Source organism: Anoplophora glabripennis, unplaced genomic scaffold (assembly GCF_000390285.2).
Source record: "Anoplophora glabripennis isolate ALB-LARVAE unplaced genomic scaffold, Agla_2.0 scaffold321, whole genome shotgun sequence".
NCBI lineage: Eukaryota > Metazoa > Arthropoda > Insecta > Coleoptera > Cerambycidae > Anoplophora > Anoplophora glabripennis.
In genome coordinates, this window is record NW_019416407.1 from 511192 (window position 1) to 531984 (window position 20793).

At 31.4% G+C, this 20793-nt stretch overlaps 4 protein-coding genes across 4 annotated transcripts; 2 read left to right on the forward strand and 2 right to left on the reverse strand.

Annotated features, from left to right (window-relative positions):
* Window positions 1-284: 284 nt before the first annotated feature.
* LOC108912848 (39S ribosomal protein L48, mitochondrial) lies at window positions 285-1249 on the forward strand. Its single transcript, XM_018718250.2, has 3 exons — window positions 285-442; window positions 578-838; window positions 931-1249. The coding sequence occupies exons 1-3, from the start codon at window positions 338-340 to the stop codon at window positions 1099-1101; spliced, it is 537 nt and encodes a 178-aa protein (XP_018573766.1). The 5' UTR covers window positions 285-337; the 3' UTR covers window positions 1102-1249.
* A 2-nt stretch (window positions 1250-1251) lies between these two features.
* LOC108912847 (myotubularin-related protein 6) lies at window positions 1252-5131 on the reverse strand. Its single transcript, XM_018718249.1, has 11 exons — window positions 4979-5131; window positions 4778-4891; window positions 4205-4525; window positions 3874-4134; window positions 3488-3620; window positions 3172-3404; window positions 2660-2910; window positions 2476-2604; window positions 2294-2420; window positions 1814-2146; window positions 1252-1724 (listed from the first exon to the last, which is right to left on the reverse strand). The coding sequence occupies exons 1-11, from the start codon at window positions 5000-5002 to the stop codon at window positions 1587-1589; spliced, it is 2064 nt and encodes a 687-aa protein (XP_018573765.1). The 5' UTR covers window positions 5003-5131; the 3' UTR covers window positions 1252-1586.
* A 394-nt stretch (window positions 5132-5525) lies between these two features.
* Window positions 5526-12187, forward strand: LOC108912852 (ankyrin repeat and LEM domain-containing protein 2). The gene is made up of 8 exons (XM_018718264.2): window positions 5526-5734; window positions 5791-6275; window positions 6818-7129; window positions 7185-7340; window positions 7399-8536; window positions 9802-9967; window positions 10788-10925; window positions 10989-12187. Exons 2-8 carry the CDS (start codon window positions 5814-5816, stop codon window positions 11161-11163), a joined length of 2547 nt encoding a protein of 848 aa, XP_018573780.1. The 5' UTR covers window positions 5526-5734; window positions 5791-5813; the 3' UTR covers window positions 11164-12187.
* Window positions 12188-14644: 2457 nt separating this feature from the next.
* LOC108912831 lies at window positions 14645-19810 on the reverse strand. Its single transcript, XM_018718224.2, has 3 exons — window positions 19738-19810; window positions 15556-16126; window positions 14645-15288 (listed from the first exon to the last, which is right to left on the reverse strand). Exons 1-3 carry the CDS (start codon window positions 19738-19740, stop codon window positions 14846-14848), a joined length of 1017 nt encoding a protein of 338 aa, XP_018573740.1. The 5' UTR covers window positions 19741-19810; the 3' UTR covers window positions 14645-14845.
* Window positions 19811-20793: the final 983 nt, after the last annotated feature.

Here is a 20793-nt window from a genome sequence, read left to right on the forward strand (position 1 = left end):
ATCGTACACAAAACTACTATCCTAAATGCACGGTAAACTAATACCGTAATCTGGGTTGGATATCGGAATACCGTAACGATAAACGCCAAAGGTAACTGTTGCACATGCGCAATGTCCTCTCACGTGACTTTATCGTTTACGGTATTCTTAAAACCGATATGCAAAAACTCCCTATTTTTGATTCCTACACATTCCCTATTTTTCATAGAACACATATTAGTAAAAAGTTGCACCATGTAAGCGGAATTGTATGACGTGTGGTATTGATATTGAAGAAGAAGAAGAAGAAACAGTTTTAATTTAACCTCAATTTCGTTGATTATAACAAAAATAAAATATGAATATAATAAGAAAATTTCTTTTTAGGCCTACATGTCTGAAAGCACATTCACAATCAAAACGATGTATCAGTGGCAGCTTATATGAACCCGATTATTTAGAGGTGGTGTACAATAATACCCAACTTTAATAGGATAGATTTTGTGGTCTAGCTGATTTGATTTATAAATATTATCTACTATTTATTTAAAATATAATGGAATTACTATAATATATGTTATAAAAATATTCCTTTTAGGGGTTAAAACCGAAGGTACCTTTGTACGACACTTTAAATATAGAAATTAATGGTTACGACTATCCCGTGGTAGAGAGTTATCAAAAGTTTCTTCACAATATTTTAAAAAATATGGACATTAATGTTGAAGATTGTTGGCCTTTACCCGCACAACATATGCAAGTCTCTACTTATAAAACTAATAGTGCAATTATTAATGCCCAGTATAATCTCAAAGTGTACAATAGATTTGTTCAAATTACAGATGTTTCAGTAACACAGGTAAATAATTACAATTGATTTTCATTTAAAATTAAAGTATATTTCTACATAAATTTAATTAGGTGCTTATATAACTTTTCTCTTCTACAAAGCTTCCAGTAATTCTAAGGGCCATAGAAGCAAGTTTACCAGCTGGGGTAAGTGCAAAGGTCCGACCACATCAAGAAGAGGATGAAGAAACTCGATATGTACCCGATAGTGAACTTAATGCACTTAAGCAACAACTAGATGACCTAGGGGGGCCATCTAAATCTAAGAAATAGTGTATAAAATGAATTATTAATAAAAATTGTACAAAAGAGTATAGTATTTAAAATTTTGAAAATTTTTTAATAAAGAACGAAAATATGACTATAAGGTTTAGATATCCATTTTTTGTATGTAAATAAAGAGAACGAGTTGGAATGTGTACATTTTATTTTCATTGGTGGGCCAGTATATACAACAAAGTTGAAATAACAAAAATAATAAAATATTTACAACATAAATATAAGTTGTGACACAGTTTCAGCATGTATTCTACTACTGTTGCGTAGCAACAAAGTAATACAGATAACTTTCGATACGAAGGTCCCTAAGTAAAAATAGAAAAGAATACTCTTAAATAAATAATAATATTAACTATAGTTTTGGGTTATTATATCCAAGCTGCGTCCAGCCGTAGTTACACTCTTTCTAATAAAAAAATACGCATAAGTCGTGCAGAATTAATGACAATGACAAATTTAACACGGCTACTTTTATTTGACTATTCAACAGAATTGGCTAATATATCGAAACACAGCTTGCACACAGGTACTGGTGTCTTAGAAACGTGTCCGGGTAACGCGATCTTTTTAGATATGCATCTCTGGCAGAATATATCGCCGCATCTTCTGCAATGACTCTGGAATCAAGAAATATGCTCATTAGCTGCTGCTACTTTCAGAAACAATTCTTATAAATACGAGTTTTTATTACGCTACATATTTTTACCTTTTTGCTGGATTGATCGAACGTTAACGAACAACTACACTCTGTGGCCTCTCGCAACGGTTTCCAATCCAACGCCACCGATTCCAGTTCTTTTTTTATTTCTTCCACATCTATCGACTCTTCTTCAGCCTCGTCGACATCTTTGGACCTACTTCCTTGTTGTAGATTTAAAGAATGATTGGAGGATTGGGATTCTCTTGAATCCTTACTAGTGCCCTTTTCATACTGCAATTTATTGTCTAGAAACACGTTGTTGCAGAGCTGTTCCTTTTTGGGTTTGCTCTTTTTTTTGTCGACTGTCCTCGACAAAAGCGACTTTACTGATGATATTCTCTGAAATTGTAAAGTTACCTAAATGACTAAAAATATGCTGGAAATGCAAATATTTTGTCAATAAAGATTAATTTGTAATGTGACAAATTTAAAACATGTTTATTTTGCACTAAAATTCAATAAAATTTGAGAAAAGTGAATAATTACCTTAGTCAGATATTTCACATGTTCGTCCAGGGAGAATATGTGGTCAGAAGCCGCCAAAAGCATTTGGTCCTGGGGTTCCCTTGGGTGTACTCCATTCTCAAATCTGCAGTACATGCCTCGCCAAAATCTAAATATAAAAACAGATAAGAGTAGTTCACATAAAAAATAAACGCAAAATTTACCGTATATTTTGAGGTATTAAATTTGGAACCAACACTTCAGGCGGCTCGTCGGGGCTATACAAGGGGTTTAAGTACTCATTTAAATGGTTCGCCATGTACCCCCACAGAGAATAGGTCGTTTCAGACAATCTATTAAAATTGAAAAGAATTAAATAAAATCTGTGGTTATTTCAATGGAAACTACCTCAAATCAGATCTGTCCTTCTCACAGTTTCCAACAAAAGTGCCGAACTGGCAGGAATGTATGTGGTCATGTATCGTAAACAGAAACATTTCGTTGAATTGAAAAGACAGAGGAAACTGCTGCATCAGTTGCCATGTGGCGTCCAAGAGCTGGGTGAATATGGGCGATATTTCTTTGCTATCCGTTTGTATGTGACCGCAGCGCTCTGAGAACTTGTGGCCAAATGCTAACCAGTCTTTTTCAATTAACGTCTAAAATATAATAAAAAAACTATGATACATTTGAACTACTTTTACTTTATGAGGTCCTATTAAAGCAAACGTCCTGTACAGCAATTGACAATAAAAAGTTTCCAACCCAAACTATTTCAGGTCTAATAAAAACTATTTATATTTTTTAGAACACTGTGTTTAGTTCATGAATCTCAGTGTCGATGACCTGCGACACAGGTTTCTGTCGCATTTGCAGAAAAATATATGGATATATTCACATAAAAAATTAAAATATTTTACCTGGTATCCTGAAATTGTTCTGTAAAAGGGATCTAAGAGTATAGACGATAAAGAACAAACTTGAGCAGTTCTGTCCCAACCATCAGAACAGTGTACCACCACGTTTATACCCTCCACTATAGCTTCGGCTATAAACTGGGAGGTGTCTAAAATCGATTTAATGTGTTTCAGCCAGCCGCTAGATTCCAAACCGCTCAAAAAACTGTTCATTGTTGGGTTCCTTTGCTCACAAGCTGTAATAAAACAAGCAAATTGAGAAGATATTTTCTAAAAATTGTTTTGCGCCGTTTCAGAAATTAAATTATTTGTAACTCACTTTCAACAATTTTTATAAGGCTGTTACGCATCACGTGTATGTTTTCAACCCCCAGAAAGTGGAATTTAATGTTCTCATAAAAAGCTTCATTTTCGTATCCTTTCCCGGCTGCTCTATTTGCCATAGCATTTATCTAAAAATGATTCACAATGGACTGTGAAATAAACACAATGGTTGTACGCTTTGATAGGTATACAATTTCCAAGGTTAATTATATGGATCAGTGATTATAACTACTAAAGAAGTGTAGGCGGAAATAATGCATTCCGTAATTCTAAAACAGGAAACTACAAGCAAACTATACACCTAAATCAAAATAATAGTTGAAAGTAATATATTTTGAAATAATTAACAAATAAGAACATCAGCTTTAAAGAAATAATTACCTTTGGTCTAGTGTCAACAACGTACATAAACGTTGCGTTAGGATTGGTTCTCAAAACGTGATTCAGCATTTTTTCGTCTTCTACACATCTAGCGCTAAAACCTGAGAGAGGTTGGCTGCAACGACTGATGCTCGCCTTATTTTTGTATAAATACGAAAGTACTGGCAACCTTCCCTTAGAACGGAACCGTGAACTGCCTATAAGGGTCGTTGTGTTTGCAGAACTTGGAACATATAGATATTTTGGATATGTATCGCATAACTAAAAAAAGCAAGTATTTAACATATACCTACTTCACTATTTTACTGTTTCTTCACTATTATTAGATTACCTCATAATCTTTGTTTAAAGTTGTCAGACACCACTGGTCGTTTGGTGCCCCCATCCGGTGATACTCAGACTGCAAATCGTAAAAGTTCCACCCAGCACCCCTTTGCAACTCTTCGGCTGGAGGGGTGTAGGAGAAACAGTACAGATCTCGGACATTGCTTGGTTGTGATAGTTGTTGCAAACTTATATACACATCGTGACAATCTCGTTCTTTAGGTATCACAAAAGTGACAGATAAAAATGTTTTAGTCCTTATCAAAAGCGGAGATCCTGTTGTTGTTAGTGGTAGTTTTTCTAAACTCGCTATGTGCATGTGCAGTACCTAAAATGAAATGAAATTGTTTTACAGGAATGAAATAGTACAATGATAATAATTCAAATACTTTAAACGCTATGACTTTTTCCTTGAACATTGAATAATAAAAGAAGTGAAAACATCATTTGTCCATCTTAGAAAAGTTAAGTAATATGCCAAATTAAGTAGTGATATTAATTTTACCGTATTAGAAATCTTTAATCAATATTAATTTTATATAAAAATGGCAATTCACAATATGGTATGCAAAAATATTACCCAAGTCTCCTTCTTGGCATCAGGATCAACGAAAATTAAATGTGTTGCAGTAAGATACAGTGTCCCCTGAGATGGTGTTTTTGAGTACCTATCCAACATACGAACATTTTCAACCTAAAAAAAAAATATAAAAAGCAATTTTTTCTGGTTCTTACCCACCCTTATAAAAAAACTGAAGCAAACACTATTTATCAAAATTACCTTTGGCGTTTTAATTATTTCCATTGCAAATAACTTAATTCCCCGAACTTATTTAAATAGATGTGAAAAGTAGCCGATTATTAACTATTTATTAATTGTTTCGTTTCAATTCAATAAACACAAATTGACTGGCAAAGTGACAAATATACTGCCAAGCGCAATGACAGTGACAGATTTGACATTTACATTTGACAATTACTTCTTCTTCTTTATTTTATGACTTTCTTCCGTGGACATTTGGGCCAAAAGGCTTTTCGTTTTTATCTTATCTTTATCTCCCTCTCAAATAATTTTTCAAACACAGACATTCAGTTACACACAAAAAAAAAGAAATGAAAAATAGCATGGAATGAAAGTATAGAAATGTCGCGGGGTTATTTTTTATTTTTAATAACAATATCGAAATTTAAACGTGATAGACACATGATGGAAAAACAGCAGTACTTCTCCTTCTTCTTACACTTACCATGCCTACCATCTACTGAATAATATGTACCAACATAAGCTGATGTTTATTATATTATTTTTGTTGTGTGGAGTGTTGTGGAATGGAGTGCACTGTATCATTCTGTATCCGATATAAAAATATCTATTTTGTGTTTTCGTAGTGTCCGTGAACAGAAGCAATAAGAGCGTATATTAACTGGACATGTTAATAAAATGATAAGTTTTAATTATGTTGATATGTTGACCTTATTTCCTATTTAGCTACACTATAAACTTTATCGTTTTATGTATATTTGATTAAATTCTCTGGTAAGTACTGTTCAACAATACACTTCATTTTGCAACATTTAAATGTTTTTTTCTAGATTTATAGTTTGTGTAATATCAAATGGATTCTCCCACATCTAATAACTTAAATAATTTAAAAGAAACTTCTAGTTCTGGTACTCTATATTATGGATTATACACCCCTAACGATAATAAAGACTTTCTTCCCACATCTCCTAATGTTTTCGAAGATAAATTTGAGGCATTAAAGGTAGCTAAGAAAAATAAGAAGTCGAGATTTAAGGCATTTCAGTTTTACCATGAAGCTGTAGAATTTGCACTTAATGGGTCTGAATTCCCTAATAATAATACCACAGTAACAGGTCACTTACTTCCAAAGATACAGCTGGATTCTGCTCAATCCATTGGTGAAAAAGCAAGTCCATTTAAAGGTCCCAAACCACAGGAACTCGTTGAACTGAGAAAGGCTATTGAGGGTGGACATTATAAGGTTGTGATGGACACAATTTGGCAAAATCCACGTTATTTAGTCAGCAGTGGTGATACACCATCCATTTTACAGGTAAATGTTTAAATTTAGGTACTATTGTTTCTTATTCACATTGGTTTAGATTTTTATTACTGTTGATTGTATAAGTTACAGTACTTATTACAACATAATATTTTAATTTATTGATTTATGAATTGGAGACAGTTCAATGAAACTGTGTTTAAAATAAAACTGACAGTAGATAATAAGTATGAATTAATTTATTAATAATAAGATTTTACAGCAGTATCACTTTAAAATAAAAATAAAATGTAAGACATCAAAAACACTTGTTGCACTTTGTATGTACAGTTTTCATATAACTCGAACGTTCACAGTTATTTACAGACACAGACATTCATGTATACCGGAGAACAATGATAAATTGTTTAGTTTATGAAATGTTTGTGCAACTTTCATGTGCTCATGTTTATTAAAATATTTACTTAAGTACTGGTACTTATGAAATCAAGAGATTGTGCATGTGCTTAAACTAGGTAACAAAAGCTTTTTTATTTGTATTACTCGTTTAATAAAAAATCAATATTAAGATAATATGTCGTTGTGTTATGTAGGAAGGACCACGTTACAATGCATTACACGTTGCTGCTAAAGCAAAAAATGCCGAAATAACAGAATTGATATTAACTACAGTGTCAAACACGGATTTCATAAAACTTTTATATGGTGACGACAATCAACAAAATGCGGAAGCTAGAACTGCTATTTTGTTAGATTTATATTTGAACACACCCAACAAAGGTTTAAATGAAACACCTTTACATTTTGCGTCAAAATATGGAGCAGTTGATGTCCTAGAGATTTTAGTTTCCTATCCACAATGTGATAAAACTTTAAAAAATAAGTTTCAAAAAACCGCACAGCAGGTAAAATTCACAGAACATTATAAGAAACGTGTAGTTACTGTCAATTGATTTCCAGATAATATGCGAAAGAGCAGAAGGTGATAACTTGTCTGGAGTAAGGAAAAAAATTGAACTGCTATTACAAGACAGCTACTATGTACCCGTTTTACGAGTAGAGGATAACAGTTTGCCACCGACGATTGGTGAACCTTTTTCTCCTACTAGCCCTCCAGTAAGTAATTAAATTTGATTCGTAAAAAATGTAATTATGCGACTATGTTCTTATTTAGGTATTAAATATAAATCCATTAAGTTCGAGATTAGAAATACATGCGTATGCGGGTCCTATGAATAAAAAAGGGGCCCAGGAGTTTAGGAGAGTCTGGAAAACTCCCCCTAGATCCTTGAATTCTAGTTCTTCCAATTCTAGGAAACTGAACGACTTACATAGTGTATCTTCTCTTCGTTTCAAAGATCTTGAGAAAGGTTTAGAGAGAATTGGCAAAAAGTTGGCGAACAAGTATGAAGTCAATTGGAAAGAATACTGGCCGTTTTTGGACAGCTTTGTTGATATTGCCTCTGACGAGGGTTTAAGACTTTTAGAGGATTTCTTATCAAATCATGATGTTGCTCTTTCGAAATCGTATATGGAGTATATAAAAAATGATTCTCCAGAATTAAGTAAGTCTGACCCACTTAGTCCGATTTCCAATTTGTGTATTGCATTTTCAGCATGTCGTTTGAATGACTCTCAACGATCGCCGAACCTAGACTTAAACAGCGATTCCAATCGGGATTCAATAATTTATATAGACAAGGCATGTCAAGTGTTTGCGAACCGTATTTCAAATGACATTCTGTACATTTTGTGTAGTGAAGAGAATATTATCCAAGTGCTTGAGACGGAAATGAGACAGTTAGAGTTGCTGATAACTAGCTACATGGATGACAACCGATTCTCTTCCATAAATTTCCAAAAAATTCATTCACGTTTAGGTACTCTCATCGGCCAGAAACTCTATAATAACATAAAAGAGGAAGTGCGGGTATTCCTCTGCGGCAAAATTGAAAATATTCTAGACAATCTTACGAAAAGCGTGGACTGTTTCTCCTCGGACGATGAGGGCCATAGTTTGAAAGAAATCTCTGAAAATCGTAAACCGACCATTTATAAAAAACAGTTGATCTGTTTGATACACCACATTTTAAATGTGTTGTGCCAAAGCTATGAAATTAGGCAAATCGGAATAGACGATGACTGTATCAAGGACTGGGAGATTGCAGAGGCTTGTACTTGCGTTTACCACAGACGGTCGAAAAAGAATAATCTGTCTCGGAGCAGCAGTTTCAAAAACAACTTATTTGGCAGAAATGATGTGGAGGGCATACCAAGGAAATTATGTTTCGATGACGAGGATGAGGAGCATGGTACGTATATGAAATAAACAAGAAACTTAAAGATGAGGTGAAATTAAAAATATTTAGTATAGATTTAAACTTATTAACATATTAACCTATAAACTGAACCAGATATAATCTCACCTAACCTTATTTAACCTAACTTAACCACTTGAGAGTTTGCAAATTAGACCAAGAAATAAAGGTGAAAAATCATCGAGAAATCGTGAAAATTACTAGGCGTGATTTTATTGTTGGAAAGTCTTGGGAATGATAATACAAGAGGCGTCTCATCTCGTGGGTCATGAAAAAAGTATAGTGTCATTGTTTTTTATCAACCAATAGGTCAAAAATTCGTCATTTTTCGTTCTACGCGTTATTGTAAAAAAAAAATGTTAATCTTTGTTCTAGAGAAACTCATCTTTAAAATGAGACTTATAAGTTAAAATCGCTTTATAAACAAAAAATTTATTGCAAAATTAAGCGAAAGAAGTGCTTTTTCTTTAATTGTTAATAACTTTTTAATTAATTAATAAAATCTACCAAACTTTCCCAAAATATGAGTTTTTATATCCTTAAGAAATATGCGAAAGATAGGCTCGATCGGTCAAATAGTTTTTGCAAAATTCCATTTATTTATCCTTTTTTTGCAAAAAAAAATTTTCAAATGACTATTTCCAGGGCTGGGTTATGACTAAAACATTCTTTTTGGGCTCATTATCTTCGAAGGGACACCTTTATCATCTAGTTAAAATAAAATAATTTTTCTTTCAAATTTAGTTGTAAAAAAATTGCTAACTCCGGACCTATTGGTCGTAGAAACTTTTTTTTTTCAATTTGCAGGTTTTTTACGAGCTTTCGAATGGTGTATATAACTTCTTTCAAAAGTTAAAAACCGCGGAGTTATTTTATTTGTTTCTTAGGGAAAGTGCCTTTTATTTGTTAACAATATATACAACTAAATTTGAAAAAAAAATTAATTTCTTTTAACTAGAGAATACTTGGTGTCCCTTCGAAGAAAATGAGCCCAAAAAGAATGTTTTAGTCATAACCCTACCCCCGTAATAGTCATTTGAAAATGGGCCTTTTTTTGCAAAAACTATTTGATCGATCGAGCCCATCTTTTGCACATCTCTTAAGGATATAAAAACTCACATTTTGGGAAAGTTTGGTAAGATTTTATTAATTATTTAAAAAGTCCAAATTTTTAATTCTTTAAATCGACAAATTTGTAAAATAAAATGTTACATTTGAAAGTCTGAGACAGTGATCATCTGACAATATCCAAATTGTAGGTAAAAATGGGATAAGCATTCCTATGAAGCAGGTTGAACCTGAAGATTCTGACGATGCAGATCAATTTTATACGCCTCCTTCTAGTCCTAGTTTGTTAGAAAGCGAAGAGTCCGATGATGAATTTAATGATTCCGAATTACCAAAATATGAAATATTTATAGAGGGGTAAGTTATGTCTAAATTTTGTCAAGTAATGATGCATGAATGTATACACGTATTTAATTTAGAGGTAACGATAGTTATAATAGAAATATTTTATTTCGTTATGGATTAAAGTGTTGCAATGTTAATCGTTAAAGTCAAAAATAAAGTTCTTATCATCGACATAAACTATACTCCCACAAGTGGTAAAAATATATCAAATAATTTTCTCAACTATTATCGCATTAAAATTTTTAGTAGTATTGATGTAGGACATTTTTAAAATACAGTGTGATTTATAGAACCCGGCAATATTTTAAGAGTAGGTTGGTTAGTGTATCATGAAAAAAACAACCAGCAAAATTTCAGAGAAATTCATGGTCATTAATTCCTTTTTTTTTGTGCTCTTATTTCCCATTCTTCCATTTTTTTTTGTAATTAATTTAATTTATTGACCTGGCTTGCAATTAGGAGTGTGTTATGTAAGCTCTAGTGTTAGATAAATTTGTGATGCAAACGTGTAACATTGGCAACTTTTACTCCTGAAGAATACATTTCTCTGTAGACGTTTACTAAACCCAAGAGTGATTTTACAATATTTTAATATATTATGAGTCCTCCACCGCAATATGTTTTTGGCAAACTATTTCTCAAATATAATGAACAAGTGTCCGTTTCATATTTTTTATTGTTGCCTTATTCAAATAAGTCACCCTGTATAATGTAAAATATTAAAGTTAATTTAAAAATTTTCATTTTCGAAACACTAACAAAGTCGAACCTTTCTCCAGCCAATATTTTAATAAAAAAAATACCAATTACGTTTCAACCGTACTTATTTTAGGGATTGCCCGACCAAACTCGACTGCGATGTATATAATGCCCTTAGTTACTCAGAATGTGTGTTAGACAAAGACAAGTACCCGACTGTATATAAATGGCATCACAATATTAGTTTATACCCGATATCGGAACGGGAAAGGTAGGAATACTTTTCTGCACTATCATGGATCGTGTTTGTAATTTGATTCGATATTTCTTGCAGTTGGGCATGTTTAAAAGATATAACTAAAGCCAAATCTCCTCATCCAAATAGAACTACGAGTTCATCTTATTGTGTCGACTCGCCAAGAACAAGTACCCCTTCCAAGTCTTGGTTAAGAATTACTGGTGCTAACTCTCCTAAGGCAGTGTTTAAATCTTACAGTATGCAAGTGTAACTTAAGATATTTTTCTCTAATAAGCTGCTCATAAAAGCCTTAGTTTACGAATGTTTTAAATGTTTCTAACATCAATTAGAAATTGCCAAAAAGTTATTAGATGGGGCATTTTTAGCAGTTCGGTTTTTTGCAGTATTACAGCGCATGGGAACAGTGTACGATAATTGTATTCCAGACTAGCACCAAGTAAGATTTATTAGTATTTTCAAGTTTTATTAAGAGACTAATTGCAGTTGAAACCATCTTACATAGTTCAAAATAACATATCTCGAATAAATTAAAATTTATTTAATAAATGTATACTTAAATTTTAAGATGATTGTTCCTTAGTAATAATAAAGTTTTTATCACAGTAACAAATTCGTTGGAAAGAGATTTCGGTATGATTTATAATTTTATCTGAATCGTAAACACGTGTTTATTTCGGTTAACAAACATTTATGTTGAATCGAAACTTTGTGTCGACGTTACTTGACGACAAAAAGAGTGATGACAATTTTATTGAGTTTGTATTTATAGATATAGTACTAAATATTGATGCGGTTCATATACTGGCGGAATAAAAGACACACGTTCATACTATTTTTGTTTTTATTATTCCATTAATAAAGTCACACTTCACTGCACTTTGCAGTCTAATTCTCACAGTTGATTCCAAATCAATAATTATTTTGTTTGATGTCAGAAACCGTTTTCGTTCCCAGTACTTTGATTGTACCATTTTTTTTTACTAAATCAAAATAAAGAAGTTGACAATATCAAATTAACTTAATAAGTAATTTACTTTTATGAGCAGTTTAGGTAGGTTTCAATGTATTACAATTACTTATTTTATATGAAGAATATGTCCCTGTTTTATTAGGGTAATCGATTTTAATTATATTGTTGACTTGTGTTTTATAATAAATTTTATTCACTTTACAGGTTGTGCCTACGAAACTGATTGTCTTTAAGTAGATGTTAAAAAATATTATATATTTTTTTATTTACTTACCACCGATGGGTAAACAAATTATTTAATAAAATAGCGTTTTATAAAATTCTGCAAAAGTATCGTAATTTCAAACCCAATCTCGTAATAATTTTGTTATAGAAGGCGTTCCATTAAGAATGAGACACAGCTTAGTGGAAGTTTCTTTTTAATATACAGGGTGTCAAATTTTAAAACATTTTTTAATGACCGAGTGAATATGACCTAAGGGCTAACGCATAACTTTTGTAGAGGTCACTTTTTAAGATAACCTCAAAATTTACAAGAAAAATGCGAAAAACAGGTTTCTTCCTGATTCCCTCAAAAATAATTTAATTTTGACGAAACTTGGTGAATAGCCTCAATTTTTTTTAGATAAAAAGGTCAAGAATTTTCCGAGATATTCATTTTTTTCGGTCTGAAACACTTTTTTTTTAAAGAAAAATTCTACTTAGAAAAATCATCGTACAGAGTTCTGCTAGTGATCATTATTTTCGTTTCGACATATACTCATTGGTGAAATAAAAAAATATGTAATCACAGTTCAAAAACATGCTCAAAAATGCAAAAAAAAATAAAAAATTACTTGCAACAATGAATTTTTCAGTAATTGTTGATAATTTGTTTAAATTAAAAAAAATTCAAAAACTGATTACACCATTCAATTCTACGGAAAAAATACAAATCAAGTCTCATTGTTCGACCCAAAATTTAATTTTTGTACAGTATTGCTGTAAACATCTAAGTCGAATTGAGATTTCAGCAATACAAAGTTTACTGTTGACTCGAAACCCAAAAATCCAAAATTTTGCAAAATCGTTTTATTTTTTCTGGCTTTATTTGAAAAATAAATTGCACATTTACAAAATCTAGTCATGTTTAATTCTCAATTCTCAATTAGATGATATTGTAATCGCTTAAAAAGGTTTTTAGCTATCATTTAAAATTTCTCCTGAGTACGGTTCTGAACGCTTTCAAAATATTTATCGGAGGAAGTCATAAAAATATAAAAGTCCATACAGCACAAAAAATCCATCAATTTTTTTTAATCAAAAATTTAAAAAGTACCTAATAAAAAACTACTACCAATTTATGAAATGTTTTATTATTTTTAATTAGTATTCCTAATAGTAGTAAAAAAAATTGTTGGATATTTTGTGCGGTATTGACTTTTATACTGTTATGACTTTATCTAATAGATATTTTGAAAGCATTCAGAGCTGTAGTCAGGAAAAATTTTAAATAATAGCTAAAACAAGCTAAAAATTTTTTTAGGCGATTACAATAATATCAAATTCAGAATTTAAAAAAATTAACCTGATGATGGCCCCTCGAAGACGAAACGTTGGATTGCAAAAATGTTGATGCCATTGTATGGAGCGAAAAAAATGGCATTGTAAATATGCAATTTATTTTAAAATTCATTTTTAAATAGCCAGAAAAAATTTAACAATTTTGCAAAATTTCGGGTTTTTCCGGATATCTCTGGAACTACTCGGAATTTTAAAACTTTATAAACGCCATATTGTTAGGTATATTCTAAAGAAAAAAAATATTTATTTTATTCGACATGTTTATAGCAATATTGTACAAAAATAAAGTTTTGGGTCAAACAATGAGACAGTTTTTTTGTATTTTTTCCGTAGAATTTAATGGTGTAATCAGTTTTACAATTTTTTTAAATTTAAACAAATTATCAACAATTACTAAAAAATTCATTCAATTAATTATTTATTATTTTTGCATTGAGCATGTTTTTGAACTGTGATTACAGATTTTATAATCCACCAAAAAGTATGTCAAAACGAAAAAAATTATTACCGGCAGAACTCTGTACAATGATTTTTCTAAGTAGAATTTTTCTTTGAAACAAAAGTGTTTCAGACCGGAAAAAATGAATATCGGAAAATTCTTGACTTTTTTATCTAAAAAAAATTGAGGTTATTTAACACACAGAAAGATATACTTTCATCAAGTTTCTTAAAAAGTGACCTCTACAAAAGTTGTAGATTTTTGCACAATCTACAACTTTTGCAATGGATACTTTTTTGTTCGACCTCAACTTTCGCCAGAAATACAAATGATACAATTTTTCACAACTTTTCAACCCTCCAAATGAACCCTTCGCCACCCCTGCTCTCACATTTATTTTTTTTAAATTTATTATGTTAAAAAGGGACCTCTACAAAAGTTGTAGATTTTTGCATGATCTACAACTTCTGTATATGTTTTTGTTTGACGTCAATTTTCGCCAGAAATCGAAATGATACAATTTTTCACAACTTTTCAACCCCCTAAATGAACCCTCCGCCACCCTTGCTCACACATTTATTTTTTTTTCGTTTATTATAAGCCCCTTTACCATTTCCACTTATAAAAGTCCAAGTAACAATTTTCTATTTTTTTCCCTCTAAGAGTTATTTCGATCGGTCTATAATAAATAGGAAAAAATTGCAACATATGACAAACGATGGGGAACAAATTAAAAATTAAAATTAAGAAACCCTTACATCCAGTTTAACAAATATTTTATTAAAATATATATATACAAAGGTACAAATAATAAAATCACAACAAAAACACAGAAACGAAGACTGGCCGCAGAAGACACGAAGTTTCGAAAGGAGCAGATTATTAAAAATATTAACAATAATCACGATAAAAACAACTTAAAACATACTTATGTATACTTACTTAGACTAAAAAAAATATCTAACTTCTGTATGAGCTGGGCTGATACCTGTAAGTTAAAGAAGTTTCGGCACCCGACGGTCCTTCGGGTCTGTAACTACTTTTAACGTATTCCTTCCCGCTTACAGTTTGCGATACCTTAACCGGTTCTTGGACAGAATTCTGCTGGGTTTGTTTGTAATACTGCAATTGCACGATGGAAGGTATATAGGAATCCAAGAGGCTTTTCGGTTCTCTCTTAATGATGTACTCTGTCGACGCAAGTTTGTTTTTTGGTTGTACATACTGAAACTGTTGTTTTGGTTGCGGTTGTTGGGTGATATATTGAGGAGATTGGGATACTTGGTATGAAGGTGTGTAAGCTTGAGAATCATCTTCGGAATACACGTTTTCATAATTCTGACCCTGGTCGGCAGCTGTAGACGCGACATATGCTGGTACATACATGACATACTGAAGAGCTCCTGAGGGTGAAACTTGATATCAGAATATTTGTTATACAGCTAAAATAATTTTAATGTAGTTATGTAGAGGGTGGTTTGATTTTTTTCTTTATCGAACTTTAAAATAGCAAATTTTGTGACTGTGAAAACCCACCTTATACTAATATTATTTATTAATCTGCTTGTTCCTAAGGTTTCAAGATAAAAATTGAAACACCCAGATTGTCAGACTATAGAAATTAAAAAAACTTCAAAAAAGAAAAAATGTCTATAATACCACATACTAACCTTTTGGTTCCACTACGGTCTGTACGGCAGTACTAGGCGAAGAATACTGTTGGAAATAAACATACTGCGGCGTAAAATATTGCTGTGTCGCTGGCGCACTAATGCTGTTATCAGTTATGTACTGCACATTCTCTAAACTTTGTAATTGATTTGGCAACTGCGTTACGTAGCTGTAAGCCTGCTGATTCGAAATCTGTGGTGTATATTTCTGTTGTGGAGTAGGATACAGTAATCCAGCGCTGTAACTCTGAGGTACGGTAGACTTGTACTGCTGTGCTGTAGAATACTGTGAGTAATCATTAGCTGCCTGTTGTGGGACATACTGCTGGGTGTACTGAGGTTGAACGTAGGCTGGCCTATGTTCCTGTCGAGCATAGTCTGCAACGGTTTTTTTGGGTACGAATCCAAATTGTGTGGGTGACGGCGCGGGAGTGGCAACTTTTGGAGGCGGTGTTAATTTTGTTTTTCTTTCATTGGAAATGTAGTCCCGTTCTATGTCCTCCAAAGTGGTCTTTTTGTCTTTCGGCCCAGCCGATACTGTTATGAGTAAGAAGCAGAATATAAATATATTCTGAAAAAAAAAAAAGGTAAAGTGAGTTGGTTTTAGATTATTGATTTTCTAGGTTAACTTTTATAGATCTCTTTCTCTTCTAACCATAGATCTAATATAATAAGGAAAAATACACACTACACAATGGTTGTTAGTACAACAGATGTCGCTGAGGGTAATGTGAGTAGATAGATAATATTGAATAAATACAGGGTGGGGCGTCTTAAATACAAATTCCCGATAGTAAATGAAATGAAATGATATATGCCATATAAGACAATTATGATATTTGAGTATTAAAAATATTTTACAAAAAGTTAATGCTGGTCCTGTTTACATTAAAAACTCTAGCCTTCGTATGCGCAGTGACAAAACTCCACCACCTAAGGAATGGAGATCACGTGGTCTTATAAGTCTCTAAACTAAAAAAATAAAATAACTAACCAATCTAATGTCGAATGGTTTTGTGTTACGTTGACTGTCGGTGTCAAGTTCTGTCAAAAAGATGGTGCGGCAGTTTACATGTTTTTTGTTTGTTGAGATCATAGATTTGACAGTATAGATTTTCGGTTAGTTTGGTTCGGTAAGAGTCAGCCGGTTGAGCTGTTGAATATCAACATTTTTTGCCAGGGCCGTACTAAGATTTATTATTTCACTACAAAACTGACGTTCCATTTTCTTGACAAAACGTGAATATAGAACTATTTGATATAAGGCTTTTTTATTAGGTACATTCCTAGGAATCTGTATTTTATTTTTTCTGCATTAAAAACGCCACACCCTGTATATTCCTTATTCGCAGATTTAATTATATTTTTGTACCCGTTATTTATAACAAAAATACATATCAGGCGTGAAATAGTACTATAGTCAATAGTTAAATAACTATTCGAATTGTTTTATTATAAAATATATTATACAGGATGTGCTCTAAGTCAGTGTCATCTTACATTTTGGAGCATTTGCAAGTTAGTTGAAGTCAAAGTCTTCATCGGTTGAGGATCTAAATTCTCTTGAACACTATACCGTAATTTTATTAAGTTTTTTTGGTGCTAAAATTTGATACAAAGCGTATAAATCTCCCACTATGCAATTGTAATCGTTAAAAGGAAAGGCCCTCTGTAACAACACTGAAACCAATATGACCATAATGATCAGGGAACTTTCATTTACTGTTCCTGTTATTATAAAATAAGATATAAAAGGACATGAAACCAGTATTTACGGATGGCGGTGGTCTTTCTTTTCGTTATATGTATTAAGTGAAAGTGTAACACTTGCAGATTCTCTGTTGGAAATTATTAAATACATCATCTTACACACCTTAATTTTTTGACGTCGTTGAAAAACTGTAATAATATGTATTAGGTAGTTAATAACGTGGAAGTTCTAAAGAATCTGAAGGAGGTATTTCGAATAATTAGATCTTTGTGGCTATATGAATCAATTATTTTCTAAAAATGAATGAAATTGATACAAAAGGTATTAATTTTGCTAGGTGAGTAGGTATACAGTATTTTATGTAATACAATTAAATTTAAGTGAGATCAGTTTTTTCGAATTTTATCAAATGGAGTTATGTGACAAGTATAAAAAAATTTAATAGTCAAATTTAAGTCAAATAAATTTATGAATTATTGGTATATCTATGGTAAAGAAATAACTGCTCAAATAATTATATAATTTCAAAAGAGATATCTCTGTCGAAACGTACCTATTAATAAAAGAGGCATTAAGTTATACTGAGTGTCCTACTATTTCGCGTACATGGAACTTGAAACTGCCACACATCCTTTAATTTAAACTAAGATAATTTCAGTTTTTATTTATAACTTTAATTAAACACTGACACTGAGCAATTCGACAATTCTAATATTTGAATTTGGGGCAAATGTGTATATACTTTTTAAAATTGCTTGATACCAAACGTAAACAAACCAAACGTAAACAAATTCCGTATCGTGTGAGTGATGCATATCGATACATTCGAAAGCATGACATCACTTGCCAAATAAATTGCAAATGTTTTCATACATTTTTATTTGACAAATGATTTCATTTTATCACATAGCAATCCAGATAAGAATAGTAATAGCTAGTTATGTGATTTGCGGAATAATAATTTCGAAAAAAGTGTTTTGCAATTCTATATTTAATAACTCAACTGGCTAGAAATGTGGCATTTTATGCTGACAGCTGCAAGAGAAGAAAATAAATATGTTTTTATTAAATTCATAAAAAACGCCAGTTATATTAATTTTAAGAAAGCTGTCTATATAAAATTATAGAAATTTGATATGATATTCACACGTGAGCGAAAGCAAAATAATTTATTATGTAACAATTATAAATTATAATTAGATCATCGGCATTTGTTAATATCAATGTCGCTGTAGTACAACATATTCGAAATTTAAGATACTTTTGCAACTGGATTTTGTACAGGGTGTTATACCAACAACTTCATAAACAGATGTATATTTTCTACACTATGTAAAACTTATAGGAAGTTATAATTTTCGTAAGTGAATTTCTAAAAAAGAAAAAACAGGAAGCTTTGCGAAATCCTTCCTATTTTGAAACATTTGTCGGTTTGCTTGTTAAACAACAATAATTATAAGTTGCTGCTTTATGAATTGTTCAAAAGATATCGTCATTATTCCGATTACAAACAGATATAAATAAAATTAATAAATGTTAAAAAAATAATTTTGTATAAAGTAAAAGTAAAAGTTTTGTATTACTCATCTCATGCATAAGGAAACAGTTTTTTTACCCTTAGTTTTATAAAACATGCAAACAAATTTCACAACAACGGAAAAATTTGCATACTCTACGTATTATATGTCATTGTAATGAATTTATGAGTAAATATCATTCATATTGATGAGCAGTATTCCACTTTCTAAATTATTCTTATAAACACCACCCATATTTTTATTACCATGTATTTTTCCATCAATTTACATCCATGGAAAAATAGTCCGAATTCTTTATAGATTTAGTTTTGAATATACTAAAGATACATTTAAAATAGGTACATACTGTTATGTTTGTATAAAATTAAAAGCTCATTTATTCAGTAATAACAGGTTATTTGAAAAAGCAGAAATAAACTACTAATCATAATATGCGTCTTATGTACAGTGTATTCTACTAAGTACAAGATGCACCTTTAAATTTTTTTTGAGACGCACAACTTGCAAGAGGTCGAATATTTAAGGAAATCACTTTATGGAATTTTTAGTGGAAATCTGGCTAATAATCTCAATCACGTAAAAATGCAGAATCATGTTTTAGGCAAAACCTAACTATTTTTTTCTATCACAAAGGCCACCAAGTGTCTGACAGTTTAGTTATTTGTGACATTTCTTAAATACTCAACCTTTTTTAATAATAAAATATCAAATAAACTTCTCCGCCAAGATAATTTTGTTAAAAAATAAAACCTATCTGTTTGCGACGCAGAAGTTTGTTTACATTTTTTTTAATATACTCAAAAAATAAAAACCACCACTTTTTTTTTCATAAACCGTAAATAACTAAATTTTCACTCATTAACACTGCGCGTTACCACTGAAACACCACACTGAAAAAAAAAGAACGTAAACAAATAGTGAGCTTTTACTTACCATCGTGCCAACAAGGAGTGATACAGTTTGAAGAACCGGCACAAATTAAGGATTGGCGAGGCTCGAAGTTGCATTTAAACTTTCGAATGGAGAACGTAAGCTTTGTACCCTACCTTTTTTTACCTGTTTGCTGCTTGAGAAGATGATAATCTCTTCTTACATCTCACACTTCTTTTTCTTCGCAATGGCGGCAAATCAGTTGTTATCGAACAATTCAATCAACTTTTAATTGTCACTTGTTGACACTTGAAACTTGAATTGAGAGAATACGTCGAATATAAAACAGTTGAACTATTGTCAAATTAGACTAAAACTGATAAAAAAATGTTCAATGATTTCTTGCGCAATGATATAAATGTGTTATTACTCAATTACTCAATTTAAAAAAATGTTCTATAGATATAGGAAAGACTCCCCTTAAAATTCACCAAAAAATACGAGATTTCATTTTTGGTCACCAATTGTGAATCACCCTGTATATTGACTGCCGTGAAAGACATTTACTGTATACTTTGTTAACTTTTTACTGAGACCAACTAAGATATTTCAATTCCCACATAAGTTTTTAGTGATTCAATTTTTGTCTAATGAAAGCTTCATATTTAATAACCACTAAACGTGTCAAATTGTAGAGGAGATTTTACAATTATTTGTAAATCGTATTTTTTCGTAGTTTCACACTTTTTGTAGTCATTTATTCACATTAGAATGTGCTTAATTCTATCACAATTTGAGATATGCGGAAATACTTACATGTATATTTCGTAGGAATAGTTTTATTAAATTCAATTAAGTTATTTATAATACTTGCAATACTCTAAATTAAAAGAACGTCAAAATACCGACAAAGAGAGCTAGAAATGAAATGCTATATTATTTTTTATAATGTTACGTTAAGGATTTATTGAATGGATTTAAAACCAGAAATATGAGTTTAAGAAGAGGATGCAATGTGTGATAAATCTTAATCACGCGTCACAAGCAAACGGAAGTATTTCGTATATTTGACACACATAAAGGATTAACATATATTTTATTAAGAAACTCGAGGAACAG